The 19,866-nt window shown below is 27.4% G+C and overlaps 3 protein-coding genes, 1 long non-coding RNA gene and 1 pseudogene across 4 annotated transcripts; 1 reads left to right on the forward strand and 4 right to left on the reverse strand.

Annotated features, from left to right (window-relative positions):
- Positions 1 to 487: 487 nt before the first annotated feature.
- On the reverse strand, positions 488 to 1,102 carry LOC126554103 (uncharacterized; annotated as a pseudogene).
- Positions 1,103 to 1,137: 35 nt separating this feature from the next.
- LOC126554105 (52 kDa repressor of the inhibitor of the protein kinase-like) lies at positions 1,138 to 2,793 on the reverse strand. The gene is made up of 3 exons (XM_050209211.1): positions 2,789 to 2,793; positions 1,351 to 2,669; positions 1,138 to 1,217 (listed from the first exon to the last, which is right to left on the reverse strand). Exons 1-3 carry the CDS (start codon positions 2,791 to 2,793, stop codon positions 1,138 to 1,140), a joined length of 1,404 nt encoding a protein of 467 aa, XP_050065168.1.
- Positions 2,794 to 6,464: 3,671 nt separating this feature from the next.
- Positions 6,465 to 6,956, forward strand: LOC126554115 (death-associated inhibitor of apoptosis 2-like). Its single transcript, XM_050209221.1, has one exon. It carries the CDS (start codon positions 6,558 to 6,560, stop codon positions 6,954 to 6,956), a length of 399 nt encoding a protein of 132 aa, XP_050065178.1. The 5' UTR covers positions 6,465 to 6,557.
- Positions 6,957 to 8,936: 1,980 nt separating this feature from the next.
- LOC126554116 (uncharacterized) lies at positions 8,937 to 9,279 on the reverse strand. The gene is made up of 3 exons (XR_007606608.1): positions 9,249 to 9,279; positions 9,105 to 9,182; positions 8,937 to 9,035 (listed from the first exon to the last, which is right to left on the reverse strand). It is a non-coding gene; the product is annotated as an uncharacterized LOC126554116 (long non-coding RNA).
- Positions 9,280 to 11,382: 2,103 nt separating this feature from the next.
- Positions 11,383 to 14,350, reverse strand: LOC126554108 (uncharacterized). Its single transcript, XM_050209215.1, has 3 exons — positions 14,263 to 14,350; positions 13,767 to 14,052; positions 11,383 to 13,700 (listed from the first exon to the last, which is right to left on the reverse strand). Coding segments are annotated over exons 1-3 (1,764 nt in total). The 5' UTR covers positions 14,264 to 14,350; the 3' UTR covers positions 11,383 to 12,223.
- Positions 14,351 to 19,866: the final 5,516 nt, after the last annotated feature.

A 19,866-nucleotide genomic window follows, 5' to 3' on the forward strand; every position in this document is an offset into this window, starting at 1 on the left:
TAACTATTATATAATATGGTAAATTATATATATGTATGTATAACTCTAATTCGTAGTATAATGAAATAAACTGAATGTGTTTTATTTATTTATTTAAAATTAATACAACAGATATAATAGAATGCTAAGAATGTTTTGTATTAGTACTAGTTTTAATATTTGTTTTTTTTTTTATTTGTATGACACTAAATAAACTAATACTTTATATGTTTTTACACTGTGTTTCAGTGGCGTAGCCAGGTTTTTTTTTCGGGGGGGGGGGGGGGGGGGGGGGGGGGGGGCTTATCAATTTTTTACACAGCGGTGGTTTAGTAATATACAATAAATTATTTATTTAAAAAAAAACATTAAAAATAGTAATCAATTTTCTTTTCAATTGGACATAATTTAGTAAAATAACATTTTATATAATAAAACAAATTCGAATTTATAAACATGAATATAATATGATGAATAAAAAAAATTAATAATATTTATTTACAAAAAATTAAAGTGACAATTTTAACCTTCGAGCCTTTCCGCTGTTAGCAAATTTGTCCAATATTTGATCATTTGAAATGTCAATATCTCTATGAATGTCTATGTAGTGCGAGTCCGACAAGTCTTGACTCTGAAGTTGAATTTCTAAGGTAAGTTTTTAGTCTTCTCAAAGAAGAAAAACTCCTTTCTGCAGTAGAAGTCGATAAGTCGATACAGGTAGTACTGATATTAACTTTAGGAGTTGATACATGTTTGGAAACATATTGCTGTCACAGTTGGTTAAGGTTTCGATTGCATTTAATGGTCTGAACTTTGGTCCAACTGTTTTCCACTTGGACTGCCATAATGTAAATTCAGCTTCAATAATATCTTGATAACCTGGTAAATCGTCTTCATAAAATTGAACAGCCGGTTTTAAACACAAAAATGGGTTATCAACAGCCAAAGACGGAAATACATACTGTAATGATTTTATAGTATCTTTATGAGATAGAAAACGTTGTTTTAATGAGCAAAGCAAATCATCTAAGTATGGAATAAATATTGTGCGTCTGTAAAATTCTTCAATATCTTTAAAAGGTACATTATTTCGATTTTTTTGTCCAACACAAATACGTGGCATAGTTTCATTAACATTTAACAAAACTGAAATACTTTTTACTCCCTCATAAATTTCATGAAACTCGACATTTGAATTTTCTCTAATATCTTGAAATTTCTTGGAGACTTTGGATACACTTTCAAATGCGTTTACTAAATCTATATTCTTAGCTTGTAAATACTCAGATAAATTGTAAGTAAAACTCAATAATTTATTTGAAATATAGATACCTACTAAGAAATTGAAATTGCAGATATTATTCAAAAGACTGTGTGCTCGTTTTATTGATTCCTTATTTTTTGAACCATTTTCAATTTGCTCTAAAGCAGGAACTATTGGCTGCAAAAATGCTTTAAAAATCATTATAGCCTCGTGACGCAAAACCCATCTAGTTTCGCACAGTGATTTAAGTTTATGTGCCTGAGTTTTTGGATTAATTTCTAAAACTTTTTCTTTTAAAATGTGGGTTCTTTTTGCGGAGTAGTGAAAAAATGCACAACATTCTGATACAGTTCCAAAAGCATTTCGAATATCTTGAGCCTTAGAAGCATCAGACAAACAAAGATTCAAAGAATGTGATATGCAATGAGTGTATAACGCTTGAGGATATTTTTTTCTCACAATTGCCTGTACACCATTAAAAGCACCCGACATGGTCACCGCCCCATCATAGCCTTGACCACGCATTTTTTCTAAATTTAAACCAAGATTTTTCAATGTTTCTAGTAAAGTGTTAGCTAAACCTTCTCCTGTTACATCCTGAACAGGAATAAATGCTAAAAAGTTTTCCCGAACTATCATTGATTCTTCATCTAGGTATCTTATGCATACTGAAAATTGTTCAATTTGACTAATATCAGTTGTCTCGTCGGCAAGAACAGAAAAAAAACTGGATTTTGATATTTGTTTAACTATTTCAGATTGAATTAGTTCTCCAAAAATAGTAATTATTTCATTTTGGATTTGAGGACTTGTATACATAGCATTCAAATCACTCATTTCTAGATGCTCTTTTAAAACTATATCACCATTATTGGCTCTAAATCTTAGGAGACAACGAAAATTTCCATCATTCTCAGTAGGTTCATTAATTTCAATTCGTCCAGAGTCTGCATGCCCTCTTAATGCAATCTGTTGCCTTCCGCACAATCGAATAGTCTGAATAATAGGTTTCAAAGATGAACGATTTTTTAAAATGTCTTGCTTTTCCTTAGTATTTAATTGCACATATACATTATCCTGTTCCTTGTTATGTATTTTAATTACATTATCGGCATTTAACATTGCAGTTTTATGGAAATTGAAGTTGGCATGATTTTTTAAAGATTCTAATGCATCTTTTAATTTAATAAGAGGTTTGGTTACAAGTTTTCCTAGTTCTACGTGAGAACCTTTACCAACATTTGTTTGATGCAAGAAAAGTACACAATACATACAAAAGGCCCCTTCTTTCAGTTTTGAATAAGCCAACCAATTAAATGCATTAAGCCATTTCAACTGAAAAGTACGTTTAAACTTGCCATTATCTTGAGCTGGAAATTTATAATTTACATCAGGCACCCATAAATTATGTAAAATTGAATTTTTTCTGTATTGTTAGAGGTTTTGAACAATTGATATAAAGACCAATATCAAATTTAGAATCAGATTCTGATTCTGATTTATCAATCTGTTTTTTTCTTCAAAAACTACAATATTCTGCGTTACCTCATTTCTTCAATGATAGGATCACTGCAAGTTGACTAATATAAAAAAATATTTATTTAAATTAATAAATATTTAAAAATTATTTATTTATTTTCATATTGGATTAAGTGGTTTAATATTTATAGGTAATCATTTATTTTGGACAATATTATAATATTATATAATTCACGATACCAAAGATTATGATCGTAGATTAACATAAATTTATTAACATAAACATAAACTTATACTATGTAATGAATAATTACTAATGAGTCTGGGTGTGTATATGCGCGCGCGCGGGTTGACCGGTAAATTTATTTCGATTTGCTGTGTGTGCGTAATGTTATAACTTATATTGTTATAAAGTCGACGCGACGGAGGAGTATGCAGTCTTAAAAATGCATTAAAATAAATTTTAAAATAATATGTACAGTCCAGTAAATTGTTTTTTTCTTAATATTTATATGAACCTACAACGTATCTTCTAATACAAATTAAACATTTTACTTACATTTTTTGTTTTTTTTGTGAAAAAATTCAACAAAGTTTGATTTTTTCTTTTTTCTGCCATTTTCTCTGAGTACTCTAGTTGAAAAATTTAAATCCTATATCAAAATGACAAAATAATACGTTCTGCATTCACTGCGATACTGCCCGACTGCCTATCGGTTATAATATTTTCAGTCGCCCGTTTGTGTATATTTATTATTTATACATCTATTACATTATACGATTAGTGTAAAGTCATAAAGATAAGAACAGTCGTCGCCCGTCGGGTGTCTATCGCTAATCGCTTACAAATATTTATTTATAGATTTTGCACAATGTTATATAGTAATATATGCATTAAATACCTACTAGCACGGCCGTAGCTATAGAAAACTAACTAAATAAAGATGACAATTTAAAATTAATAAAATGTAATTTAAGACTTTTTGATCGAATATCATAGATTAAATTTTCTTAACTTTTCGGGGGGGGGCTGCAGCCCCCTCAGCCCCCCCCCTGGCTACGCCACTGCTGTGTTTACATAACTTATTTATACCTATTCAGTTCTAAGTACAATTTGAACAAGTTAAATATTATTTTATTTAGATTGAAAAATGAGATAGAGAATTGTAAAAAAGACAATTATGATTTAAAACAATATATTTCTTTGGAAAATTTCCGTTTTGAAAATCGGTTTTTTGAAATTCTTTCAAAATATTTTACACCAACTCAGGTTAATATGTTTCTTTACCCTACAAAAAAAGTGTACCGGTGGACACCTGAAGATATTTCAAGTGCCATTACATTAAGGAGTGTTTCTCCAAAGGCATACCGATATTTGAGAGTCAAAAAAAATTTTCCGCTACCAGGTTAATAAAATGGTTTAGTTTCTTACTTAAATTTTAAATTGATTTACATATTTACATATAACATAAAGAATAATATTTTAAGGCCTGTCTACGCTAAGAACGTGGGCTGCAAGATTTTGTATTGAAGATGGAATACTTTTTAGTGTTCTATCCTTAATGAAAGCAAAGGTAATAATATATTAACTTAAGTATTTATAATAATAAATTATTCATTTTTTCTTACTGATTAAAATTTTTAATGTGTAATATTAAAATACACACCATTTTAATATTTTAACTGAATTACTAAATACATTTTAAGGAGAATTCATGAATGAAACTGAAAAATTATCAGTTATATGTTTCGATGAAACCTATATTTCAAATAGAATATGTTTCGATAAGAAACATGAACGTGTTATTGAACCTCACAAATGTATTCAAACTGTTGTTCGTGGTATATATAACATTTCAATACTTCATCATAAATAGATGATCATATATTTTTATTACTAAGATACTATACATTTTATTTCTTTAATAGGGTTAGTTAATAATTGGAAACAGCCAATATTTTACGGCTATGATCAAAAAATGACAAAAGAGTTACTATTACAAATTATAGAACTATTGCATAATGTTGGGTTTAATGTGATTTCTATCGTTAGGGACATGGGTTCAACTAACATGAGATTATGGAATAGTTTAAATATATCTGTAGATAATACCTCATTTGAACATCCTTTTACCAAAAATCAAGTGTATGTCTTGCATTGCAGATGTACCACATTTGCTCAAATTAGCAAGGAATCATTTACTTGATAAGTATGAAGTTAATTTTAAGTCAGTAAATTTAATCATTAAATATCTAAACGCTAATATTTATTCAGAGGTTTTATTCTTCCTAATGGTAAATATATTGGGAAAAATATATTTGAAGAATTAATAAACCTTACTCTGGACATGACTATAAATTAGCTCATAAAGTTACTAGTCGCCATTTATTGGTTGAGGGAACAGGTCGGATGAACGTGAAACTTTCAACGTTGCTTTCAAATACTGTAGCTAAAGCAATAACATTTTGTGGAGACAGGGGAGATTTAAATACATATAATGGAGAGATGTGAGTATTATGATTTTTTGATTGGGTAACAATGTTTTTTGTGGATTAAGGGAAAGCTTAAGCTCATACATAGAACAGTATAAGTATTATCATACTATACACTAAATACTAAATTAGTTTGCTTACCTATTAATGTTTATAATATGAAATAGGCTGCAAATATCATTTCATTATTTAATCAATGGTTTGATTTATTAAATACTCAAAATAAGTATGATAAAGGGGTAGAGAGTTATGGCCTTAATGAACAAACTAAAAATGAGCTAATTAAAAAAAGGAACAATTTCATTAAACATATGCGAGTTCATGGCAAAAAATCACTACTTCCATTCCAAAAGGGTAATATTATTTTTTATAATTTATACCTAATAATTTATAATTAATTATATATTTTTATTTGTTAACCCTGATATTATCCATTATACTTGAAGGAATTTTAGTTAGCAACATATCCCTCAAAAATTTGATGAAAGACTTAAAAAATTTATATGGAGTTCAATATGTCTTAACAAGAAAGCTAAATCAAGATATTTTAGAAAACTTGTTTAGCTTTTTAAAGGGAATGGCCGGGAGTGCCAGTAACAATATAACCGTTTTAGATTTTAAATACTGGTAAATACTTACATTATGTAACAAATTTAAGTAAAAATATAGGTATAATTATGACAGTAGTATAAATATGGGGCGTCTGGCTCCATTTTTCAGCGGAGATGAAAAAAGTTTGAGGGGGTATGGTCCCCTTGCAGTGTAAGAAATTCCCGCTGTAAAATGGAGTCAGACGCCCCATGGTTTTTCTGAAAAAAAAACCTAGGTAAGTAATTCTCCCTTCCACACGTTATTTGGTTTTATTTCACATGCATTTCAATTTTTTTAATATAATCAGTTTAGTATATAACTATACATGCACAAGTAATATACTTAGTTTATAAATATGCGTTGAAACGATCATATCTGTGTAAATAGCATCTGTGTTTCACGTTTATTTAAGTAATTACATTTATTTCTATTCGTGTTTAATTTAAAACATTTAGTTTGTTACTAACGGTTGAACAATAAAGTCGTGTTATATTTTTTTTATTATTTCTCTGATAAATTAGCTTATTGATTTGTTTTTTTAAGTATTTATCTTGATATACATCTTAATTAAGTCTTGTTATATTTTTTTATTATTTCTCTGGTAAATTAGCTTATTGATTTGTTTTTTTTTAAGTATTTATCTTGATATACATCTTAATTAAGTATTGTTATATTTTTTTTATTATTTCTCTGGTAAATTAGCTTATTGATTTGTTTTTTTAAAGTATTTATCTTAAGCTTTATTGTAACCATGAATTTACAGAAATTTTCCAACGATTTTCCATCTTTAGTTTATTTAGTGCGAAATAATTCATATCCAGTACATTCAGATTATACCACATTTATGTCAAGATTAAAAACATATAACTCATATCCATCTACTTCATGTCAAAATAAATATTCGTTAGCTGAATCTGGTTTAAAATATACCGGTGTAGGTGATATAGTTGAATGTTTTTTCTGTGGACTTGTCTTACAAAAATGGTCAAACGATGATATACCATGGGTCGAACACGCAAAATGGAATCCTAAATGTATATTTGTATTACTATGTAAAGGAAATGAATTTATAGAAAATGTAAAAAACGAATATGTAAAAGCTAGCCATGTTTGTGATTGTAAGTCTAAATCAAATGATATTACTTGTTAGTTTACTTTGATGTTTCTTATTACTTTTATAATTTATTTGTATTTCAAAATAAATATTGAATTAATCAACTTAAATGTGTTAATATTTGATTTTATACCTCGTGAACTTGTTGTCAAGTAAGATAACGCGTCTAATTATAATTAAATATATTAGATTTAAAAAAATTGCAGTTTCGGGTTCGACAGATCAGGTAAGTAATTCTCCCTTCCACACGTTATTTGATTTGATTTCACGTTCACTTCAATTTTTTTTAATGTGATCAGTTTAGTATATAACCATACATGTACAAGTAATACACTTAGTTTATAAATATGTGTTGTAACGATCATATATGTGTAAATAACATCTGTGTTTTACGTTTATTTCAGTTATTACATTTATTTCTATTCGTTTTTGAAAATTATCATCAGAAATCGTCTGTATCAAAAAGATCACGTCGTCATACAATATGATTTCATCAATTGTTGTCGCAAAATCAATATTCAGTATTAGACCTTTTAACAAGAAAAGTGTAACGGTTGGATTTTTGGTTAATAAAACGATTTCTGTTATTGCAATACTAGAATGTAATGTTACTAAAAAATTGTTAACCTTCGATTTACTTCAGTGGTGTACACTAATGTGTGATAGCAATTATAGTTCAATAACTAATAATCTACATACTAATTGTAAACGTGTGAAAATAACTGATAACATATATTATTCAGTCAATTTAAATCAGTTAACTATTAAATTGCATGTTAATGATCATTTTATTACCTTATCATATACTGATTTACATCGTTTAAAACAATTACAACACAATGTATCGATTCACATATTGTAGAAAAGCAGAAAAAGTTGGTTTCATATCAGTTAACTTTTGATACCGTATATTCATTAATTAGAGCAGACATCAATATTCTACCATCATCTGTCAGCGAAATGATTTTACTAATCAGTATATTCAAAATTTTGACTTTAGCATGTGTTGTATACAGAACGATGATTCTTGTTTTATATATGAAATACTTCAATTCCACAATAATTCACTATCAGATATGATATTATATGATTTAATGTCGATTTAAAATAAAATTTGTATTGAACTTTATACCATTATAATTGTTATAATTACTCTAAGAATTGATTTCAATATTATAGTAAAAGAATAAGATTAATTAATTTTATCAATTTTAATAATTTTATTAAATGTCATAATTTATACTACCAATAAAAATTTTTACAAAATAATATATTTGCATTTTTATTTTTTACTGTTTTTCACAATCTTCCGTTTCGGATCCGATGAACATCGATTTAAAATTGTGCGAATAAGTTCATTTATTTTGATCGATATTTCGTTATCAGCAGGAAAGTTATTGCTGGTGTACAACTTTACATTAGCTTCAGAATGTTTTCATCTATTATAAAAAATCATTATTTAATAATATTCGTAATATGTTTTATTATTTAATCATGTTATAGTTAAATATCAACGATAAAATCCTCAATCTTATTATTTTAATTAGAATTTAATAATTTATTTGTGTTGAATAATAATAGGTAACGGTCAAATTAAAAAAATAATCTGGTGATCAATAAATGATTGTATCGCTGTTGTTTAACTATAGTTCATCATTTAATCATTGTTTTTTTTTATTATGGTTTTTACCTTTCAAGTGACGGAATGTCCTTTATAACACTAGTTTTATAATGTTGAATGACGTAGTAGTCATCGCATTTTGGCGCTACTGGACACTGAATCGTATACGTGTAATTTCCTTCCGTCAATGTTATTGAGTTAGAAACGTTATCTTCAATATTTCCATCGAAATTACACTAGCTAAGGCATCCTTGTACGTCTCTATTGATTCTGTTCGCTGCTATACATTCATATATATTTATATTAAAAATGAAATGTGTGGTTGTGTGTGGGTGTGTGTGTAATATTTAAAAAAATAATACAATACAAATTATTACCTTTCCAGCCTTAGACATTTTAACAACTTTTGGTTCAGTATCATTTTTTCTTTTTTTATTCTGCATTTTTACCGGTTTTAAAGAAGATGATAGTGTTGATAGCATACTACTTTCATTCTATTATTTAATAATAATATATTAATATCATACACACACATACATAAACAAATAGGTATAGGTACTTACATCATCATTTGAAGAGCTTTCGCCTGCAGATACATTAGTATAGTACGACATATTATTTTTTATATATATTAAATATACCTTAAATAAAAATGATAATCAGTAAGTTTAATTTTTAATATAACAGATTGTTTAAAAAACATTTACCTGATCAAATTGTGTTACTTGGTTGTTATCGACTTGTAGCAAACGTATATTACGGTATGAAACGACGAAACATAAAATTTATAGACAATGTTGAGATTTAAACTAACTATAATCAATGTCTACTGATCACTATATACAGATTTGTAAGGTTGTGGTATCATATGGTGTGATCATAGTTTTACCTAATCTATAAAAAATTACTGTAGTCAAAGTTTAATATAGCGTGATCATATTTTTACCTAATCTATAAAAATATCTGTGATCAAAGTGAAATATGGCGTGATCACATATCACACCACTGGATCAGACTATAAATCTGGTTCATAATCATTCAATGTTTTTAGACTTATAGTCATTTACAAAGTGCTCTTGAGTAGGTTATAGTCTATTATCCTCAGTCTTTCAGTACTTGTGTAAGTCGCTGACTTTATTACAAACTATCATCAAGCAAGGTTTTTGATATTAGTTAAGTTTTATAAAATTAATCTAAATTAAATACAATATTAATTTGAAGAAACAGTTTGATTCTTAATTCATTTTTAATTGATAAACTAAAACCTACTTATTCAACGCAACAACATGGACCGAGGTATTCATCAAACTATGCAGCAAAACAATAAGTAAGATAAAATACAAATATAATTAATTATAAATAAATATGTTTTAATAATTTACAAAATGTCAGTGAAATAAAAAATCAGATGAATAATGAAATATTTTAAATATAAATTAATACATACGTATAATATGAAAATATAAATAAAATGAATAAAATATAAAAAAATAAAATTGGTTGAATTCAAATTCAATATTTAATATATATAATAAAAGTTGTAAAACACGATCAGATTAAAAAATATATGATATAAAATCAAAGTTAAAAATTATTATTTTATTTGAATATTGTTTGTGTCATTATAGATTAATTAAGCTGCATGGTGAATCTGCTAGTCTTAGTGAATAAATATAAAAGATATGATTGTTTTTATTTTTTTATATATTTTTTAAAAAATAATAAGTTATGTGACTATAAAATATTTATATTATTGATTATAAAAAAAATATGTTTTAATATTTTTCAAAATTTCAGTGAAATAAAATCAGATGAAGAATGAAATATTTAATATCAAATAAATTCATATTACGCATAAATAAAAAAATAAATCAATAAAATATTTAAAGTACATTCAATAATCTAAATTTTATATAAAATAAAAAATTATGAAATCAGTATTTTATTTTTATTAAAATATATTTTAGTAACATAGATAAAAATAATACTATGACACTATTAATTGATGTTGTTTAATTACAGGCAAAAACCAAAAATAAAATAATTATAATTGATTTTGAATTCAGCAACTATCAACGTACAGATTTAATACTTATTTCTGCAGCTATATCACAGACTCACGTAAAATCTGAAATTATTCGTCTACGAGGTCGACCTTTAATAATATCACCTGATGGAAGAATAAGATTAATGAATAATTATTCATATATAAAAACTAGAGATTTGCTACTAAAAATTTTTGAAAAGAAACCAGATCAGCTTCAAGTTATATTAAACGAATTACATTTAGCTATGAAATCAAAAACGTCGAACCTAACTACAAGCTTTTTAAAAAACTATCTTATTTTTAATAACCAAAATGCAATTATTTTACTATGGAATGGTAATTCAGATAAAAATATTTTACAAAGATTAGGTTTTAATACAAATATAATGTTGAATATGACTGCATACGATACTGATAATAATAGAGTATTTTATTTAAAATTAATTAATTTTAAAAGTAATGAAATTATATTAAACCATAAATTAGGTTATATAATTAAAAATGGTAGATTTTTATCGTTGAAGGAAACTCATGATTCAATTTGTAATCAAAACCATGATATAACTTATATACACGACGCAGTTAGTGATGTAAAATTAACGAAATGTATTTTCAACTATTTATGTATAAAAAACAATTATCAGTTTATATTAAGTAAAATAATAAAATAATATAAGTTCTTACATTATACTAATATTGAAAAATTAACCTCATCCGTTAAAAATAATTACAATCGATTTTCATTTTAACAAATTAACATGTCGATTTAATACCGTAAATTGGGGTGACATTGATAAAGTTTGTTGATTTTTTTTCTTCTTTTTCGCATAGTTTTTTTAATACTCATGCTACAGATCTAAAAATAATGTCGTCGTATCAAGTACTATTTTACCAACATTCCTAATTTTTTTTTTTTTTTTCTAATGAATAGTTTTTTTTAAAAATTTTTTTTTAAGTAGCTATCAAAGTCAAACGGAATTTGGGGTGACTTTGATACCCCTATTTTTTTTATTATTAAACTATTGGTAATGGTATGAAAGTTAAAAATCTCAAATTATTTTAAATTTGGTCAAATAGTTTTTGAGTTATAACATAAAATGTGGTATGGGGTGAGATTGACATGAATATTTAATTTGTATAAATAAAAAAATACATAAAATAGCATTTAAGTGAATAACAATTTATTAAGTTGACCAACTCAGTCTTGTGAAACAGTAAAAATCTTATAATAGTTTCAAAATTAAAAACAAAATAAAACAAAGTATTAAAATATTAAAATATAAATAAATTCATTTAAATACATTTATATTGGCTTGACTAGTTACTAGGAGTCTTGAGGTTAGGTACAATACTTTGTAACCTGTCTGAACACACAGGATAATATAACAATTTTTAAATAAAAATACAAAACAAAACCAAGTATATATAAATATTAGTCTTAACAAGTATAACAGTTTAAACATAATAATTTCTAAGTAAAAAACAAAACAAAATAAAATAATAAATATGTACATCCATTTAAATATGTTTAAATTGACTTAGCTAGGAACTTACTAGGCAGTCTTGAGTTTATAATATATTGGTAGGTAACAGACTGAACGTACAGTTTAACAGTTCAGTCATAATAGTCTTCAGTTACAATGCCTCTCTGACATCAGAGAGTGGCTGTGAAAAAATATAATTTGCTTCTTTTGTCAGTTTTGGTGTTTTTAAAATTGCAATAATATGCATTATATCAACATCAAATACATCATCGTTTTGGATTTTAAAAGTTTGTTTTATGCCATCTAATGATTTAAGACCATTGAGTGTATATACATTGTTCACAATATTCTTGATAACAGCTGCATATACATAAATGGTCTTTTTTCGTTTTCCTAACTGAACGTTCACTAACACAAAATTACCAATGCTTAGAGTCTCTTTAGTTGGTGTTTGATAATCTGGAACCTCATCTTCATTTTCTAGCTCATGTTCAGAATCTGTGTCTATATATGGGATAACTGCATTTGGTGAATCATCATCACTATCTGCCTTATTTAAAATGGCCGAGGTCACACTCTGCCCTGGAACAACATTAATTTTTTTTCTTTTTCTGTTTTTGTCTGTTTTTTCAAATCGTTTATCTTTTAAATAATTAACAACAATATCATTAATATTAGGATCATCTTCTTTTGGTAACTTTTGTAAAATAGCATTACGATCTAATGGAAAAATTCCAGTGGCACGAAATGCAGATTTTAAATTGTTTGATATGCTTCCAACATCATTTATTCGTTGAAGACAACTACTTACCAATGCTGGAAACGATGACTTTGGAATAGATTGCATACTTGTATTACGGTTTTTCCATTCGTTCAAACAAAATCTCCAACTTTGTTTTAAAGGCCGGAAAAAACACACATCTAGTGGTTGAGTTAAATGTGTTGCATTTTTGGGTAAACATACAAAGTCAATACCAGATTCCTCACACTGTTGTATTACTTCAGGATTAAAATGAGATGCAAGGTTGTCTCCAATTAATACTTTTCGCCCATTTAAACGGTTTGCGTGAGGCAAAAATAAGGTGAAAAACCATTCTTTGAATGTGATACCATCCACCCATCCGTGTGATGTACAATTATATCTGGTTCCTTTTGAGCAGCAAGGACTCTCACAGCATGGAGATCCTTTGGGTCCTTCATTAGTCCAAGACTCCCACAAACTTTTAGACTTATAAATTATATATGGTGGTAATAGAATACCACTTGCTGACCCACATACCATTATTGTGGTGGCACTTTTAGAGTGGTTTTGAACTTGTATGGGATATTTTGTACCACGCTTGAATAAAAACTTTTTTTTACCTGGGTCATCCTGGAGGTTGGTCTCATCGTAATTGAAAATATTATCAGCAGGTATATCTTTTAATACTGAAGACAAATTATCAAAATATGAATTTATTGTAGCAGGGGAGACTTCAGCGCGACATCGAGAAATGTTTGTAGTGATTCTTTGAGTCATTGTATTGTGTCGTTTTAACAAACTCCTTGCCCAATCATCACCAGGAAGGTTATCCTTAAATTTTTGAACTATTATCCCTCTTTTGTCTAGTGACAATTTTGCGATTAATCTAAAACAAGATAATTTTAATTAATTTTAAGACTAATTGTAATACAGGCAAACTGTGCATATTTACCTTAAATCCATTAAAGTTAAAGGGAATCCCCAATCACCACATTTTGATACAGCTGCTATCATATTTTTTTCATCCTCATCACTAAATATTGCCTGTCCTCCAGGTTTTTTACCATGTTTCCCATTAAAACGATTGTATAATGTGCCATAAGGAATTTTATAAATTTTACTTGCTCTTAAAATTGAAAGTTCCCCATCAGCAACTTTTTGAAGAGCTTCTTCCACAACTTCATCTGTATTATTAGCATATGGGCGACTGCCCACTTTTTTTTTGTACACACGAACCACTAAAATAATTTAAATACATGAAATATAAACATAAATAAGATTATCAAAGTCACCCCAACAATACTATCAATGTCACCCTAAGACAATAAACACTTAATTGTTTGCAACATAATGAACGAAAATCGTATAACATAGTATGATTTGAATCATGATGATATGTATATATAAATTAACTTACAAAATTATAATTAAATAACATTTGTACTTACTTTGCGCAGCTAATTTTAAAACGTTGTTATTTTACATTTCAAATAACGTTGAGATTGAAGATAACACACGTTTAAAATAATTGGTGATAAATCGTATCATAACCGTTATCATTATAAGACTATATTTCTTTAGGAGCGTCTAAACCATGAAGACTAGAGATAAGGAGGCCAAACTCTACCACAAAAAACGTCCCGTAAAACATAGCGCACTAATTTCTCCACCAGTCTGCGTGGCGGTCAAATCCGAGGCTGGCTCGGAGTATAATTAACCCGTATTAGATTGGGACATACTCGACTTTATTACATTTAAAAAATTATAATTAAAAAAATAATAATCGTATTTAAATTAGAATTACACCATCGTATTCAGCGCAAATTTATCTTTAAGAATTTTATATATTTACGTAATATATGTACATATAAATAGTAAAAAAAAATTTTTAAAAAATGTAAACTGTCACGTTTACATAATTATTATATATAATTAGGTATTTTACAATATAATTTATACATATTTACATTTATACTGGTGCATATTATTTTCTATTTTGACGATACCGATTGATTACATCAAATTGAGGAATTATTGATAAAAAGCTTAAAATAACTATAAGCACTTAAAGTTTTCGATATTTTTACGTGTTATGTTCTTCATTTTTTAAAATTAAATTAAGTTTTAGATATTAAAATAGATAAAAATGAGTCGAAATTGTTATGCCCCTGGGTGTTCAACTGGCAATTCTAAAGAAAAAAAATATAATTTGTTAAATGGCATTCGAAATAAAAGTATATTTAAAGCACCAAAGGTAAGTAATTGTATTATTTATACAAATACCCATAATAATATCCATATTATTTTTAGGACCCTGAGCTTTTAAATAAATGGGCCAAAGCGATCCCAAGAAAAGATAAGGTACTTACCCCAAATTGTGGAGTATGTGAATTACATTTTTTAGAAGGTGATATTGAAAAATATTATGAAATAAAGCTCCCTTGTGGTAAGGTTGATAAAATAGAAAAAGGAAAGCCTACGTTAAAATATAAAGCTATACCTACAATCTTTCCCAATCTACCATCTTATTTATCTACTGCCCCAGCAAATAAAAGAAAGTCCCCACAAAAAAAACCTGATAATTTTATTTGTTCAAAGAGACCCAAGCTCCAATTGTTGGCTATAGATTCTACCAAAGCAACAGGAAATACTCAGGTACAATATTCTGAAACATCACGTTTAAACTTTAAGTTACTACTGGACCTTAGAGATAAAATACATAAACCTGACAATAAATGGACATGTGGCTTACTACCAAACCACATTTATTATGTACGTTGGGAATTAGGGTCAGAAAAAAAAATTACTATAGATGAAAATTTAAAAATCCAGGTAATATTTTTAAAAAATACTGTACCTTATTAATTTTTAATTAATTAATCATTCTGATGACTATATTTAGTCATACCTGTATATCTACATATTAAGTATACATATTTGATTGCTAATGCTAGTTATGTAGTAATATTATTAATGGTGGGTTGAACTGCTTCGACATTTAGATTTTAAGTTCGACCCACCTTTAAAAATAATAGATCCCTATTATGTTTAATCCAACATTTTTGTTTTGTCCAACAGATTTTTTTAAACAATAGTGAAATCTCTTTACAATCTTTAAATTTTGATGAAATAACATGTATAAAAGATTTAAATGCATGTATTAAAAAAGTTCACGATTTTATTATTTGTCAAGGGACGTTAATGCTTCCAAATAATATGATTGGGTAATTTAACTAATATTTATATTTTTTAGTAAATACCTACATTCAATTAAAATTGTGATTAAAATTACCATTTGTAGAAAATCCAATTTATGCAAAGGTTACATCATAAGACAAGATGGCCAACGTGGCTTTCTTAGTAAAAGTTGTTTTGAATGTAGATTAGATAGGAAAAGAATGGCTGATAAATACCGTAACAAGATTTTGAAACCATATTTTAAAAAAAATAAACAAAACCAAAATACAGCTAAGTCCCTGAAAAGAAAAAATGCAAGACTTAGAATAAAAGTAATTACAATAATAATATTATTTATTATTATTATTATTTAATTGTTCAAATGGCATACTTCAATCACTATAGACATTAATAATGTTTCATCATATAATAATAAGGTATTAAATGTTTGTGTCTTATGAATGTGTACTTTTTCAGGTAAACCAAATGAGGTCTAATGTAGACTATCTGAAAAAAGAATGTGCAACTAAAAATCTTGAACCAATAATGGAAGCAATTAAACTATTACCAAATAGTCAACAAGAAGCTGTAAAGGCATGTTTAGATGCATCAAAAGTTTCTAGAGCTAATGGAAGAAGGTACACTTTGAATTGGATTTATGAATGTATTCTAATAAGAATTAAAAGTAGAAAAACATACGAACACCTAAGAATTCATGGCATTCTACCATTACCTACCATAGAAACTTTACAAAAATATTTATTGCACACAAAAGGTGTTTATGGATTTCAGTCTAGCACTTTTGCTTCTCTAAAAGAAAAATCTTTCCACATGAAGCCTGAAGAAAGAAGAGGTAACTACTAATTGTGTTTTACTTATAAGTTGTAGGTAGTTATATTTTATAAATTATAATCTTTTTTTGAATGTATGCATTATAATTTGTAAAATGTTAGTTCTTATTATTTTATTATAGGAACATTACTCTTAGATGAAATGAAAGTATCAGAACAATTGGTGTTTGACAAAAAAACATTGAAAATAAATGGTTTTACTGATCTTGGAAAGCACACACCAGAACACCAAAAAAATGTTAGAGGAGATCATGCATTAGTCATCATGTTTCAACCTTTTCGAGGGACGTGGGTTCAAGCTGTGGCATGCTTCCTAAGTAAAGGTGCAGCAAATAGTTCTGTTTTACATCAAATCATTATAGAAGCCATCGTTCTTCTTGAGAAGTCTGGTTTTTTCGTTGATGTTGTTACCACAGATGGAGCTCAATGGAACAGAAGTATGTGGAATAAATTTGGTATAACAGAAAGTATTGTAAGCTGTGAACATATCTGTGATGAAAAAAGAAGATTGTGGTTTATGTCTGATTTCCCACATTTGATAAAAAATTTTAGAAATTCTCTTATAAAACGAAGAGAAACTTGGGTAAATATTTAAATTATGTGCACAACTATCAGTGTTTGAAATTAACATGATCATTTTTTTTGAATGCGTACATTTAATTTACAATCATTGATTATAATTTAAAAATAAGACTATTTAATATGAAGTAGGTATAAACTAATAAATAATATAAATAATCTTAATATAATATTAGACACCAGAAGGAGGCATTAAAATCAAACATTGGGAAGCAGTAGTTGATGAAGAAAAGTTGTTTGATTATTCACTAAAAGTGTCAAAATTACAACATGAAGACATACATCCAAAATTTTATCAAAAAATGAATGTTGGTCGAGCATTTCGCGTAATAAGTTTAGATTACACAATTGCAATAAAAAGTATTTATAAGTACAATAGTATTTCAATCTTAATATTCTTTAGTTTTTCAGTAATGATACAGCTATAGCTATGGAGCTATATAGTGCAACAAATGTAAATCTAAAAGACTGTAATAATAGCATAGTTTTAATTAATAAAGTAAACACATTAATCAAAGCAATGAACTCTCGCACTCCCAGACAAGCACTAAAAATAAATTCAATAGAAGAAAAGGTAAAATAATTAGATAATATTATATTGTATAAATTGTAATTTCCTATTAAATAATTGGGAAAAATGAATATTCTTCAATATTTTAGTGCATTAAAGATTTCTATATCTACTTGACGGATTGGGAAACTAGAGCCAAAAGTTTAAATTATGAATTTATTACTGATAATACATGTTATGGACTTAAAGTTTCTTTAAAAGCGTCATTGGAGTTATTACAGTTTTTGGTCAATGAATGTGGGTATACATATCTTATGACTTCTCGCTTGAACCAAGATGCTCTTGAGGTACCTAATAATTTAATATTTTATTCTGTTATTCTTAAAAGTTTAAATGCTGTCTACTGCAAAGTTTATTTTTGTTTTTAGAGATTTTTTGGTATGATGAGAAGTGCTTGTGGTTCAAATGATCATCCGGATTCTGTCTTATTTATTCAAATGTTTCGTCTCATCAGCACATACTCATTAATTAAACCACCAAAAAATAGTAATGTAACTGGTGGAGAAATGATTGAAACATTAATAAATATTCAAGATTTATCAAATGTGAATGTAACAAAAGATACACTAGAAGGAGAGTTAGATTCAATTATAGACAAAGGCCAGTTTGAAGAACTTCCTGACGTTATAGCATTAATGCATGACCATGATTATAGGTCTACCAGTACTTCAAGTCAAGTATTATCATACTTAGCAGGTTATATAGCTAGAAAGGCAAACCGATTTACTAAGTGTAAAAAATGTCTCTCTAGTTTAAGAAACGATTGTTTGTCTTCATCTAGAGACAAACTTATAGACATGCGATCAAAGGGCAACTTAATACATTCATCAAATAATCTATTTAGTTTAATTTCTACTTTAGAAAAATCGACACTAGAAGCATTAAAAAATGAAGAACTTAATATGAATACTTTACTAACTATTACGGAAATGATTGAACAAGGGGATTCAATCCAATTGGTCGGTTGTGTAGATCATAAAGAAGAATTTTCTAAAGCCATTGTGCGATTTTTTTTAATAATGCGCATGTGTTTTATTGTCAAAAGAGCCAATTATAAAGATACGATGACTAGCAAAGAAAAAACAAAAAAAAACAGGAAAGTATCTAAACTGTAAATAATAATAAAAATTATATTGTAAAATAATTATGTAAACGTGACGGTTTACATTTTTTTTAAATTTTTTTTTACTATTTATATGTACATATATTACGTAAATATAGAACATTCTTAAAGATAAATTTGCGCTGAATACGATGGTGTAATTCTAATTTAAATACGATTATTATTTTTTTAATTATAATTTTTTAAATGTAATAAAGTCGAGTATGTCCCTATCTTATACGGGTTAATTATACTCCGAGCCAGCCTCGGATTTGACCGCCACGCAGACTGGTGGAGAAATTAGTGTGCGATGTTTTATAGAACCAATTTTTGTGCAGGCGGCCAGCAGTGTTTGGCCTCCTTATCTCTAGTCTTCATGGTCTAAACACAGGAATGCACCTCACGCATTCTGCTCATGCGCGTAATTTATTCACCACTATCATTATGTTAGACTGTTATCAATATATCATATCAAATCATTATAATACGATAATAATTAATAATATGAATTATGAATCAATATATCAAAAAGTTAATAATTTTGAATTTGAATGGAATGACGAAAATCCAAATGTTATTTAGAATGAAAGTTACAACTTAATGAATAATGTTTTTATTACGAATAAATAAAGTACATGTAACTAATATAATAAGTGGTTGAGTGTCGTGAGAGTTCTCAGGTTTGATAGTTATCTGCCGTTGCTAGTCTTTGAGCTTCCTTATATATTGTGTGGCGTCTCTTGTTTGCATCTCCATCGTCACGTTGGGAGAC

The sequence above is a fragment of the Aphis gossypii genome, unplaced genomic scaffold (genome assembly GCF_020184175.1).
Source record: "Aphis gossypii isolate Hap1 unplaced genomic scaffold, ASM2018417v2 Contig00432, whole genome shotgun sequence".
Taxonomy (NCBI): Eukaryota; Metazoa; Arthropoda; class Insecta; order Hemiptera; family Aphididae; genus Aphis; species Aphis gossypii.